Source organism: Mustelus asterias, chromosome 22, assembly GCF_964213995.1.
Source record: "Mustelus asterias chromosome 22, sMusAst1.hap1.1, whole genome shotgun sequence".
Taxonomy (NCBI): Eukaryota; Metazoa; Chordata; class Chondrichthyes; order Carcharhiniformes; family Triakidae; genus Mustelus; species Mustelus asterias.
In genome coordinates, this window is record NC_135822.1 from 27,292,744 (window position 1) to 27,307,020 (window position 14,277).

Below are 14,277 nucleotides of genomic sequence, written 5' to 3' on the forward strand. Positions count from 1 at the left end.
CCTGTGCAATGGGTTAGATTTACCGTTCCAATTCTCCTGGCGGTGACTCCCCAGTCCCCTCCTCCCTGCTATCTGATCCAGGGCTCTGCTATTCGATCTGTTTAAAACACCATGCCCAGCTGTACAGTGCCTGCATTCCCCCAGCATGTCTCTGCCGCCAGCCCTGCCACAGTTCCAGCCTCCTCTGCCATGCCCCCATGCCACCCCCTCGGCCTCCTGCTGCTGCTGCTGCTCTCCTTGCCCCCGGCCCCCGGTTGCCCCGCAGGCTGTGCCTGCAAGGACAGCCACACCATAGACTGCAGGGGCTTGGGGCTGCCGGGGGTCCCCCCTGGGGCTTTCCCCCTCTTCATCAGGAAGATTCTGCTCAGCAATAACCGCATCCAGGAGATCCCCAGCGATTTCTTCATGTACTACGGTGACCTGGTATACCTGGACCTCAGCAACAACTCCCTCGCCTCCATCGCCAAAGGGACCTTCAGCACCACCAAGCTCATCTACCTGGACTTGCGGTACAACAACTTCTCGCAGCTGAGCCCCGGGTTGTTCAGCTCGGCTCACAGGCTGATTATGTTACGCCTGGGCAACAACCCCCGCCTGGGGCTGGTGGACAAGGCAGCATTCCGCAGCCTGGACCTCCTCCAGGTGCTGGAGCTCAACGACAACGCCCTGGAGGCTCTGAGCGCCGCAGCCCTCAGCAGCCTGCCCTCCCTCCGCACCCTCAGGCTGGAGGGCAACCCCTGGCTCTGCAACTGCACCTTCGCCAACCTCTTCCTCTGGCTGAGGGACAACGCCGAGGTTCTTCCTGCAGGTTAGTGGTGTCTCCCCCTAACCTCCACTCCCTGTGAGTCATTGCCACAGGCTCAGCTTCTGAACTCTTTCAGCACTGGAGAGGGCACGGTGGCACAGTAACAAAAAGTAAGGTGAAGAGATTAATATTTAAGGCATTAGAGGTTCTGGTGCCAATCAGATTATTAGATTAAACCACTGCAGCACGGTGGCACAGTGGTTAGCACTGCTGCCTCACAGCGCCAGGGACCCGGGTTCAATTCCAGCCTCAGGTCACTGTCTATGTGGAGTTTGCACGTTCTCCCCGTGTCTGCATGGGTTTCCTCCGGGTGCTCCGGTTTCCTCCCACAGTCCGAAAGACGCACTGATAAGGCCATGCTAAATTCTCCCTCACTGTACCCGGACAGGCGCCGGAGTGTGGTGACTAGGGGATTTTCTCAGTAACTTCATTGCAGTGTTAATGTAAACCTACTTGTGACACTAGTAAATAAACTTTTAACTTTACTTTTTAGGTTGATCAGGAGGTTGCCTGGGCTGGTGGCTCTGAGCTGGGAGGAGAAGTTGCATGGGCTTAGGCTGTTTTCCTTGGAGCAGTGAAGGTGGAAAGGGGGATCTGATAGAGGTGCATAAGATTATGAGGGGCAATTGGGCAGCACAGTGGCACAGTGCTTAGCACAGCTGCCTCACAGCGCCAGGTTTGATTCCCAGTCTCGGGTCACTGTCCGTGTGGAGTGTGCACGTTCTCGCCATGTCTGCGTGTCCCTTAGTGCCAGGGGGACTAGCTGGGGTAAATGCATGGGGTTATGTGAATCGGGCCTGGGTGGGATTATGGTCAGTGCAGACTCGATTGGCAGAATGGCCTCCTTCTGCACTGTAGGATTCTATGGATAGGGTGGATAGAAAGGCACTTTATCCATTAATAGAGGGGTCAGTAACCAGGGGACATGGATCTAGGTTTAAGTTTATTTATTATGGTCATAAGTAGGTTTACATTAACACTGCAAATAAGTCATTGTTGCCACACTCTGGTGCCTGTTTGGGTACACTGAGGGAGAATTTAGCATGGCCAATGCACCTAACCAACACAGCTTTTGAACTGTGGGAGGAAACCGGAGCACCCGGACGAAACCCAAGCAGACACGGGGAGAACGTGCAGACTCCGCACAGACAGTGATCCAAGCCGGGAATCAAACCCGGGTCCCTGGCACTGTGAGGCAGCAGTGCTAACCACTGTGCCAACGTGCCACCCAATAATAGGTAAAAGGCTAAGAGGGGAGTTGAGGAGAAACTTCTTCACCCAGACGGTAGTGGGAGTGTGAAACTCACTGCCTGAAAGGGTGGTTGAAACAAAAACTCTCATAACATTTAAGAAGTATTTAGATATTCACTCGAGCTGCAGTAACCTCCAGGGCTATGGGAAAATGGGATTAGTGTAGTCAGACCTTTGTTGACTAGCATGGACATGATGGGCTGAATGGCCTCCTTCTGTGCTATCAGCACAGAAGGGATTTTTTGTTCAATCGTGCCGACACACCTGAGCGAAGTATTGCCGAAAAACCTATCTCTGGATTTAAAAGCTAGTCATTAATCACACGCAGGGATATTTCCCCTGTCTCCCCAGGGCCAGACCAGGATAAATCTGGGTAGCTGCTTCCCTCCTCCCGGTCACTATCTCCTGGCTGGCCATGTGAGTTCTGATGTGGAGATGCCGGCGTTGGACTGGGGTAAACACAGTAAGAAGTTTAACAACACCAGGTTAAAGTCCAACAGGTTTATTTGGTAGCAAAGTGTGGCTTTTGCTACCAAATAAACCTGTTGGACTTTAACCTGGTGTTGTTAAACTTCTTACATGTGAGTTCCCCCAGTGGAAGAACCCGGTCAGATTTGGAGGAAATAGCTGGTGGTGAGAAATGTCACCATCGAGACTGCCCCAGGGAAAAGGCGCAGAGTGGGGGTACTTCTGGTTGCTGTAGAAACCATGCCCCAGCCACGAGCCTGCCCCACCTTAGCAAGGAGGGGGGAAAGATATATAACATTAATTAATATATATACTTCTCAGCAGCATTGGGACTGGTAAAGTAACGAAAAGTAAGGTGAAAAGTTTAATCTTTACAGCATTAGAGATTCTGGTGCCAATCAGATTATTGTTTTAAACCATTGAGGCACGGTGGCACAGTGCTTAGCACTGCTGCCTCACAGCGCCAGGGATCTGGGTTTGATTCTCGGTTTGGGTCACTGTCTGTGCGGAGTCTCCCCGTGTCTGCGTGGGGTTTCCTCCGGGTGCTCCGGTTTCCTCCCACAGTCCGAAGAGACATTCTAATTAGGCGCATTGGCCATGCTAAATTCTCCTTCAGTGTACCCAAACAGGTGCCAGAGTGAGACGACTAGGGGATTTTCACAGTAACTGCATTGCAGTGTTAATGTAAGTCTACTTGTGACTAATAAATAAACTTTACTTTTTGAGAGAAGTATTGAAAGCAGTTTTTTGTCTGTCTCGATCTGTCTTTGTGAGTTAGGTGTGGGCTAAGGATGAAAACTGAGTTCTCATTAACTTCACCAGTCTGAGTTCTGGCGTTTTCGAGGGCACCCAGACAGCTTGGTTACAGTTCAGGGTTGATTGGCGTAGACAGACGTAGTGGTAAGGACTGACTCTCTGCCGAGTTAATTAGTTTGGAGCCAGGTTGGCAGATAGGGCCGCACCCTTTGGCCTCAGCGCCTCTGGTTTGGGGGATGGGGGAGGGGGCGTGGGGTGTTGGCCAGGGTTCCTGGTGATTATTCACCTACACCTTCTTAAGTGTGTGGTTTTTTTCTGTGTGTGTGAACATTGGGTGAGGACAGGGTCAGGCTCAATTGTGATGCCTCCCACAGTTACTCAGCCCACTCCCCCTCGCTGACAAAACTCACAGAATGGCTTCAGGACATCTACTGGTAACTCTGGAAATGTATCCCAGCATCTCCAGGCTCCAGGTTTTCCACACAGCTCAAACTGTGCATTTAGCAATTAGTCTCCCTGTGTGTCCTTAACCATCCGATCCATCCTAGGAGGCCTTCAACTCATTTCAGAAAGTAAATACCCAGTTTGATGATATTGTCAAGGGCAGCAGCTGGATTAGCTTCTCTGGGTGGCACAGTGGTTCGCACTGCTGCCTCACAGCGCCAGGGACCCGGGTTCGATTCCCGGCTTGGGTCACTGCCTGTGCGGAGTCTGCATGTTCGCCCTGTGTCTGCGTGGGTTTCCTCTGGGTGCTCCGGTTTCCTCCCGCAGTCTGAAAGACGTGCTGGTTAGGTGCATTGGCCGTGCTAAATTCTCCCTCAGTGCACCCGAACAGGAGCCGGAGTGTGGCGACTAGGGGATTTTCACAGTAACTACACTGCAGGGTTAATGTAAGCCTACTTGTGACAATAATAAATACATTTTTAAAAAGATTACTATGATGAGGTGAGATAAACGGTTAGAAGTTAACACTTTCTGGGTTTGCGTAACATTTGGGGGGTTGGTGGCGTGGTAATGTCACTGGATTATTAATCCAGAGATCTGGGCTATCGCTCTGCAGACATGGGTTCAAATCCCACCACAGCAGCTGGTGGAATTTAAACTCAATTAATTAATCTGATATAGAACTAGTCTCAGTAATGGTGACTATGACAGCTATCGTCCATCTAGTTGCCATTAATCTTGCTGAAAGCTATCAAGACCCATCTGGTCAATTATACCCTTTAGGGAAGGAAATCCGTCGTCCTTAACTGGTCTGGTTTACATGTGACTCCAGACCCATGGCAATGTCATTGACTCATTCAGTTCAAGGGCAACTAGGGATGGGCAACAAGTTTTAAAGTTTATTTATTAGTGTCATAAGTAGGCTTACATTAACACTACGATGAAGTTACTGTGAAAATCCTAGTCGCCACACTCCGGCGCCTGTTCGGGTACATTGAGGGAAAATTTAGCATGGCCAATGCACCTAACCAGCACGTCTTTTGGACTGTGGGAGGAGACCGGAGCACTCGGAGTTAATCCACACGGACACGGGGAGAACCTGCTGACTCTGCACAGACAGTGACCCAAGTGCTGGCTTTACCAGCGACATCCACATCCCATGAAAGAATATAAAGATCAATAGGAGTTCCAGGATGATGTCTTAAGTCTTAAAAGTTTTACCTCTTCTTTCTTGCCTAACTGTCAGTGTGCATGTGTGTCAATACTGGCATTCTCTCCTATCCCCATCATCTGCGCACCCGCCCCCCCCCCCCCCCCCCCCCCCCGCCCCCAGCAATCCAGGGGCACTGACTCAGGTTGGGGGACAGTACCAGTCTGCAGTTACCCACACAAGGAGATCAGTAGAATTGCCCTCAGCTGTACACAGTTAAGGAGGAAGACATCAGCCAGAGTTCTTCGAGTCATGGAATTTTACCGCACAGTAAGAGGCCCTTCGGCCCATTGCGTCTGTGGTGGCCATCAATAGCCAGTGTCATTCTGGAAAGTGTCCCTGTGTTATGGGTGTGGAGCAAGTTAAAGGTGGCACCATCCCTGGCCGAGTAGTCGGCTGACACTCAACGTCTGGCAAGAAACATGAAGAACAGGCATGTGGGTGAGATAGCAGAGCATGGCTAGGGCCCACGGAGCAGTGCCTACAGGAGAGGGTCAGAGAACATCAATTGGGGAATATTTTTGTTTTAAGTCGCTGTCAGACTGGATAAGAGAAAATGAGACAGTGCTTCCTAATAGTTAGCTGTTTGTAATGAATAACACCCTCGGCCCACTTCAGTGCTTTCCCTAACTGTCCAATCCTTCAACCTCCTCCTGTCCTCCTCATAACAGCAAGAAAAAAAATGGAGATACATTTAACGAGGAACATCAGAGGAGGATTGAAAGCGATCAGTAAGTGAGGAGGTTTTGGTGACATGGTAATTAATGGAGGCGATGGAGGTCTCCTCTGTTGGCTGGACAGCCAGCGGGAGCCCCGTGTCACTTCCTTTTGGGAAGACCACCAAATTATGTGCCAGTGGCGGAGGGAGGCGGGGGAGGTGGGGAGGGTGGGGGGGGAATCCCAGCCTGAGAACTGCTGGCCAGTCAGAGGCCAGCAGCTGTGGTTGTTCTGCAGCACTGTTAGTTGCTGCCAGTAATGAACCAACCCAAGGCCTAGGATCTCCTGAGGGACCTGGCCACAAGTTAGATAGGAGTCGCAGTGGAATGGTGGAGGGAGGCGGCTCTTAGCAAGCTGCCCCCTCAATGGGAGCCTTTGACTGAGGGAACCCCGGGAACTTTGCAAGCAACCCCCCCCCTCCCCCCCCCCGCCGACAGGGTTAGTTTATCGGGCTTGCCACATGGCCAGCCCTGTGTCCTCTGCTGGATGAGGCCCTTAAGTGGACATTAATTGCCCATTTAAGGGTCTAAATTGGCAGCAGGGCAGGATGGCCATTCCACGAGCCTTCCTGCCCCGAATCTAATAGCAGCAGTGGCAGGAAGGTGATGGGGTCTCCCCCGCAACCCTCCTCCCCTCCACCCACCCTCGATTAAATACCCCACCACCAAACTCACCTCGGGGGAGACCATTCAATTCTGCTCCATGGATTTCTTTGGATGTTCTGGGATGGGACATCAGAATGGGGAGAAATTCCACAAATGCTGTTGTATGGATTGCAGACTTCCTACTGGTAATAGTTACCGGTGTGGCAATGTTAAAATCAAGTGAGGCAGTTAGAGGGGGTGAAATTGATCAGTGGCAGTATTGCAAAGCAGGCTGTTGGTGAGTTGGCCACCCGAATTTCCCCGCCCTTGAATTCAGTAGAAAGGAATGTCAGTAGGTACAAAAGGAGGCAGCTAATTCGCACTCACCCTTTCACCAAAGCCCACTTGCAGCCCCTAAGTGGCGAAAGAGTATTCGACCAAGGGAGTCATCACACCACACTCACCTGGCGTCCACATTTTTCCAGCAGGAATTATTGCTCGGGGCAGGAACCCTGGGAATGCTGAGGCCATTTGGAGCAATCCCACTCCCGGGACTAGTTAACCCAAACCAGGGCAGGGAGCAAAGCTCTGGCCTCTGTGTGGCTCAGTGACCGACTGTTTAAACCAGCTGTGGTGCCAGGCAGTGAGTGGTCTTTTTACTCACCTGTTTGAAATACTCACGCCGTACATAGCTTCTGGAGAGAAGAAAGACAACAGCCTAGAATAAAATAGAGAACGAGCTGGACTGTGGTTTAATATTTCCAATAACAAAAGCACATTAACGACAGCAAGAGAACATTTATCTTGTCTAGACAACAGAACTTAATGAATAATGAGACATTAGACCGACACATTTAGCAGAACAGTTAATGGATTGATGCTTGGATGAGTGAAAATAGGGTCAATTAACTCGATGAGTGTGTCCACAAGGATGTACACGCTCTGGCAGGACTCTCAATAAGGAGATAAATGACTTTATTTTTACTTTTTGTGTTGACAAAGGTGAGATGGGTTAACGCTGAGGACAGGAGGATTTCCAATTCCACATTTCCACTGTTCATATCAAACCAGTTTGCATTTATACAGCATATATAAATTTATTTATTATTGTCACAAGTAGCCTTACTACAGTGCTTAGCACTGCTGCCTCACAGCGCCAGGGACCCAGGTTCGATTCCCAGCTTGGGTCACTGCCTGTGTGGAGTTTGCACGTTCTCCCCGTGTCTGCGTGGGTTTCCTCCGGGTGCTCCGGTTTCCTCCCACATTCTGAAAGACGTGCTGGTTAACTGCATTGACCCGAACAGGTGCCGGACTGTGGAGACTAGGGGAATTTCATAGCAGCTTCATTGCAGTGTTAATGTAAGCCTTACTTGTGACTAATAAATTAACTTTACATTAACACTGCAATGAAGTTACTGTGAAAATCCCCTAGTCGCCACACTCCGGTGCCTGTTTGGGTACACTGAGGGAGAATTTAGCATGGCCAATGCCCCTACACCAGCACGTCTTTCGGACTGTGGGAAGAACCCGGAGGAAACCCACGCAGACACGGGGAGAATGTGCAGACTCCGCACAGTGATCCAAGCCGGGAATCGAATCCAGGTCCCTGGCACTGTGAGGTAGCAGCGCTAACCACTGTGCCACCGTGCCACCCCATAATCCTGATCACTGCCCCACAGTGGTTGACTTCCATCCCACCATGCAGAAGAGAGCTGCTGGACAATTGGATGGCTGACAGTTCTATAGTTCCCACCGGCATCATTCAGGAGCAGTGGGCCATTGCTGGGACCGCAGGCAGTCCCACCTACTCCGTGAGCCCAGGTAAACCTGGGTCAGGGATCTCAGTGAAGGCTGTGGGGGCTGGGTACAAGAGGCCAGGAGGAGAGGTTAGAGCGAAGGGGGGGGAAGGTGCCCATCTCGGCCATCAAGTTCCCTTGGCCCATTGTGCCTCCAATGGGCCGAGGGAACTTGCAAAGAAGGCCTGTTCCTTGTTTGATCCAGCCCACGTATCTAAAGCCATGCTGCTATTATTAGTGTGCTTATGAAAGGGCATTATGGAACTAGATCCCCTCCTGGGGGTAAACATCGGTGGGTCAGGATAAGACCCTTAAGTGGCCATTAATTGGTCAATTAAGGGCCTCAATAGGCTCGAGGGCAGACAGAGCTGTCCCGATGCCACCTTGTAAAACTTCAAAAAGGTCTGGGGGAGTGGAGAGTTAGCAGGAAGGCCGGCTGCTGGATTTTCCATGCTGTCCCGAATTGAAATCCGCCGCCGGTGAGGGGGAGTGTAAAATCCAAACCAAAGGATAGCGGAAACCTGGGATTCTTTTCCCCAAAAAGCTTTTGAGGCTGAAGTTCAATTGAAAATGGAGGGATTTTTGTTTGATCCGGGTATAAAGGGAAACGAGAACAAAGCACACAAGTTAAGATACAGGTCAGCCATAGTCCAACTGAATGGTGGAGCAAGCTTGAGGGGCTGAATGGTCTCCTGTTGTTCCTACATGAATGTAAACCCTTTAGTACTTTTTTTTCCCAGTCGTTCCTCAAGGTACTGACTGACCTGTGTTGGTGTTGAATTGCCCGCTGGCCTGAGTGATCCTTTGATCATAGAAATAGATCATAGAAACCCTACAGTGCAGAAGGAGGCCATTCGGCCCATCAACTCTGCACCGACCACAATCCCACCCAGGCCCTACCCCCACATATTTACCCGCTAATCCTTCTAACCTACACATCTCAGGACTCTAAGGGGCAATTTTTAACCTGGCCAATCAACCTAACCTGCACATCTTTGGACTGTGGGAGGAAACCGGAGCACCTGGAGGAAACCCACGCAGACACGAGGAGAATGTGCAAACTCCACACAGACAGTGACCCAAGCCGGGAATCGAACCCAGGTCCCTGGAGCTGTGAAGCAGCAGTGCTAACCACTGTGCTACCGTGCCGCCCCTGATAGAACTTTCTCTCGTGTGACACCCAGGTCGTGAGGGTTTTAGTTGTTTCACCATTCAGAGACATCAAATCCATGCCTCCTCCTCTCCACATGTAATGCCCACCCACTGGCATATTCTAGTAGTTCTATTCTGGTCGGTAGTTGTCAGGAATGCCAACACTGACTCATTTTTCCATTCTCGCACCCAACCCACAAACTCAACATAGGCCAAGTCGAACTCTATCAATCTGTGCTAAAGCAAGCATTGCAGCCACTCACTAAACAGTTCAAGCACTGCTGGATGAACGCACCGGGCCTACAGCACCGTGGCCTATGAGAAATGTGCCTAAATGTTGGGACCCAGTGATTCCCCCAGGCACTGCAGCAGGGAAACAACCTGGGGTTTAAACTGCCGTGCCTGCGAAAAAGTGAATATAACTTTCGTATTGTTTGACAGGACACCATTTTCTGCCATCTTACTTTAAATGAAACGGTGGCAAAGTGGTTAGCACTGCTGCCTCACACGCCAGGGACCTGGGTTCGATTCCAGCCTCAGGTCACTGTCTGTGTAGAGTTTGCACGTTCTCCCCGTGTCTGTGTGGGCTTCCTCCGGATGCTCCAGTTTCCTCCCACACTACAAAGATGGGCAGGGTATGTGGATTGGCCAAGCTCAATTGCCCCTTAGTGTCCCAAGATGTGTAGGATAAGGGAATTAGTGGGGTAAATATGTGGGGTTACGGGGATAGGGCCTGGTTAAAATGCTCTGTCGGAGAGTTGGTGCAGGCTTGATGGGCCGACTGGCCTCCTTCTGCACTGCAGAGACTCTATGATTCTATGTTAATGCAATGGTGCTGGCTGTTAACAGGTTAAACTGAGAAAGTGGGGATATTCAGATTAAACTCTGTAGCAGGAGATATGGAACAAAAAAGCACAAAAGATAGTTTATTACTGTGAAAATCCCTTAGTAGTCACACTCCGGCACTTGTTCGGGTCCACTGAGGGAGAATTTTAGCACGGCCGATGCACCCTAACCAGCACGTCTTTCAGACTGTGGGAGGAAACCGGAGCACCCGGAGGAAACCCATGCAGACACGGGGAGAACGTGCAGACTCTGCACAGACAGTGACCCAAGCCTGGAGTCGAACCTGGGTCCCTGGCGCTGTGAGGCAGCAGTGCTAACCACTGCGCCACCGTGGACGGGATTCTCCGGCCTCGCTCACCTCAAAACTGGAGAATCCCTCCCGAGGTCAATGGAAAGGTCCTCCCCACGCCCGCTACAATTCCCATGGCAGGAGAATTCTGGCCAGTGTCTCAAAGTCTCTCTTTTCTAAATTTGATTAGATATATTGTGGGGGGTGGGACGGGGTTAGGGTGTGAAGGGTTCCTGAAGGTGCCTCGGAGCTCTAAGAATTCTTAATCTGGGAGTATCCCGCGGTTATGTGCATTCATTAACTAGTCATTAAAACTGATGCTTCCATTGACAGCTCACCAACAAAGATGTGAAAAAACAAGGTGACAGAGTTTAATGAAAATACTTCTTTCCTGTCTCAGTGCTGCAGGTGTTCAGAGCACCAATGCATCGGTTTATTTTTCCATTGAATGCGATTCTCCTAAACCCCACGCTTTGTGTTCATGTCGGAAAATATCAGAATTAGACTCAATTAACGATCAGTCAACACTTGTTGGCAGATCCACTTTCACTGAATGAGATGCCTTTAACCCTTTCAAGTACAGGTGCCAAAAGGACAGAGGTTTTCCCAGTACGTGCGCCACTTTTCCTGCTTATTTTCCTCACAGCGCCAGGGACCCGGGTTTGATTCCCAGCTCGGGTCACTGTGTGGAGTCTGCACATTCTCCCCATGTCTGCGTGGGTTTCCTCCGGGTGCTCCGGTTTCCTCCCACAGTCTGAAAGATGTACTGGTTAGGTGCATTGGCCATACTAAATTTTCCCTCAGTGTACCCGAACAGGCACCGGAGTGTGGCGACTAGGGGATTTTCACAATAACTTCATTGCAGTGTCAATGTAAGCCTACTTGTGACACAAATGAATAAACTTTGACAATCGCATTGTTCATATTCTCCATAAGCAACCGAAGCCTTACATAAAAATATTTCCCCAGAGACAATGAATTTTGTGACCACTTTAATGATGATGTTATGAAATTGGCAGTGATGGGAGAGAGGTATCTGTGCAGAACAGAGTTCAGGGGTGGCTCGGTGGCGCAGTGGTTAGCACTGCTGCCTCACAGCGCCAGGGACCCGGGTTCAATTCCGGCCTCGGGTCACTGTCTGTGTAGAGTTTGCACATTCTCCGCATGTCTGCATGGGTTTCCTCCGGGTGCTCCGGTTTCCTCCCACAGTCCATTGATGTGTGGGTTAGGTTGATTGGCTATGCTAAATTGACCCTAGTATCAGGGTGATTAGCAGGGTAAATATGTGGGATTACAGGAATAGGGCCTGGGTGGGATTGTGGTTGGTGCAGACGTGATGGGCCGAATGGCCTCCTTCTGCACTGTAGGGATTCGATGATTGGAGGCATACTCTCAGTACCAGAATTGAGCAGTAGGAATCTTTGGAGAAATGCACAGGGCTGCAGGAGTCTACCCCAAACAATGCAGGCTCGTCTGAGTGCTAAACACTAGTCAAACGTACGATTCCTATCAACCTCCATGTGGAAACCTGATCATCAATGTCTCATGATGAGGGTTGGTTAGATATTGAAAGTTACCAAGCATCCCTTAGCAGACAAAGGCAAAATACTGTGGATGCTGGAATCCGAAACAAAAACAGAAAACGCTGGAAAATCTCAGCAGGTCTGACAGCGTCTGTGGAGACAAAATAGAGTAAGAAGTCTCACAACACCAGGTTAAAGTCCAACAGGTTTATTTGGTAGCAAATACCATATACCAAAATAGAGCCAAGGTTTCGAGTCTGGATGATCCAATCAGAATTAGTCTCAATTAATGACCCATCCAAACTCCAAACGTTGGCTCTATTCTCTCTCCACGGATGCTGTCAGACCTGCTGAGATTTTCCAGTATTTTCTGCTGTTATATATCCTTCCCTGGGATACTTTTGCACTTTCTTGGCCAAGTGTCTGTTTCCCATTTTGGGGGGTGGGAGGGGGGAGGGGAGGGGGGGGCGGGTGTTGGTGGAAGGGGTCTCCAATTTCCTCTAACACAAGGCTGGCAACTCGGCGACTGTTTTGATGCAAGCCCAGTAAACATTCCATGGTGGGAAGGTCAGGGAACAGATACATTAGCATTAACCAGGGAAACAGATACACCAACTAGGCTAACAGATACATTAACCAGGGTAACAGATACATCAACCAGGGTAACAGATACACCAACCAGGGTAACAGATACACCAACCAGGGTAACAGATTCATAACCAGGGTAACAGATACATTAACCAGGGTAACAGATACATTAACCAGGGTAAGAGATACACCAACCAGGGTAACAGATACATTAACCAGGGTAACAGATACATCAACCAGGGAAACAGATACACCAACCAGGGTAACAGATTCATAACCAGGGTAACAGATACATTAACCAGGGTAACAGATACATAAGAACATAAGAACAAGAACTAGGAGCAGGAGTAGGCCATCTGACCCCTCGAGCCTGCTCCGTTCAATAAGATCGTGGCTGATCTTTTCGTGGACTTACCCGCCCGCTCACCATAACCCTTAATTCCTTTACTGTTCAAAAATTTATCTATCCTTGCCTTTCAATGAGGTAGCCTCAACTGCTTCACTGGGTAGGGAATTCCACAGATTCACAACCCTTTGGGTGAAGAATTTCCTCCTCAACTCAGTACTAACTCTGCTCCCCCTTATTTTGAGGCCATGTCCCCTGGTTCTAGTTTCACCCGCCAGTGGAAACAACTTCCCTGCTTCTATCTTATCTATTCCCTTCATAATCTTATACGTTTCTATAAGATCTCCCCTCATTCTTCTGAACTCCAATGAGTATAGCCCCAGTCTGCACAGTCTCTCCTCATGAGCCAACCCTCTCAACTCCAGAATCAACCTAACAGGGTATGTCTGGAGGGACAAGGGATTGAGGGCAGCTTTTATGGGATTGAGTTGCTAGCATGTTGCTTGATCGATAAAAACTTCTCTCTTCATTTCTTCAAGGCTTTGCTGCAATCCAGTGCTCCCTGCCCAGGGATATGAGGAAGATTACACTCAACGAGTTATCTGATGACAGCTTCACTGAGTGCGAGTTCTCACTGACTCTGACAGACTACCTGATTATTTTCTTCTCTGGGGTTTGTGTCTCCGTCACTGCCATTACAACGAGCTTCTTCCTGGCCAATATTGTCCAGTGCTTCCAGAGACTGGGATTATTCAAGGAAGGCGATGATGATGATGAAGAGAACAATTGATAGCAAGAAGCTGACACCAAATAAACTTTCATTTTTTCCTAGATTTTTCATTTGAAAAGAAGTGTTTTTACTTCAGCATAAAGTTGCACATTATGATGTAATATATTAATGAGTAAGATATATGCATCTGTTGGTAAAAATGAAAATATTAAAAGATATTTTGTTTTTCTAATTGAGGTTGGTGAGGCTTCTTGAGGTTTTGTTGAATTTTCTTTGACGTAGGAACAGGAATAGGCTATTCACTCCAAAGATGCACGGGTTGGGTGGATTTGCCATGCCCAATTGCCCCTCAGTGTCAGGGAGATTAATAGGATAAATACCTGGGGTTTCAGGAATAGGGCCTGTGTGGGATTGTTGCCAATGCAGGCTTGATGGGCTGGACGACCTCCTTCTGCACCGTATGGATTCTATAATTCTCCTATTCAGCCGTTCAAGTCTGTTTTTCCAAAAGAGTAATGCCGGCCATTCTATAGGAAAATAGGAATAGGAGCAGGAGTAGGCCATTCAGCCCTTCGAGCCTGCTCTGTCATTCAATTAGATCATGGCTGACCTTCTAACCTCAACGGCATTTTCCTGCTTTATTCGCACATCCCTTGATGTCGTCACCATCTAGAATATATATCGATATTTAGAAGATTAGAACGCAAGGGGCAGAAGTCATACTTCAGCCACACAAAACCCTGGTCAGACCACATCAGGGGTGCTGGGAGCA

At 49.4% G+C, this 14,277-nt stretch overlaps 1 protein-coding gene across 1 annotated transcript; it reads left to right on the plus strand.

The window, feature by feature from the left end:
• Positions 1-189: 189 nt before the first annotated feature.
• Positions 190-13,565, plus strand: LOC144510266 (leucine-rich repeat-containing protein 38-like). The gene is made up of 2 exons (XM_078239761.1): positions 190-808; positions 13,315-13,565. The coding sequence occupies exons 1-2, from the start codon at positions 190-192 to the stop codon at positions 13,563-13,565; spliced, it is 870 nt and encodes a 289-aa protein (XP_078095887.1).
• Positions 13,566-14,277: the final 712 nt, after the last annotated feature.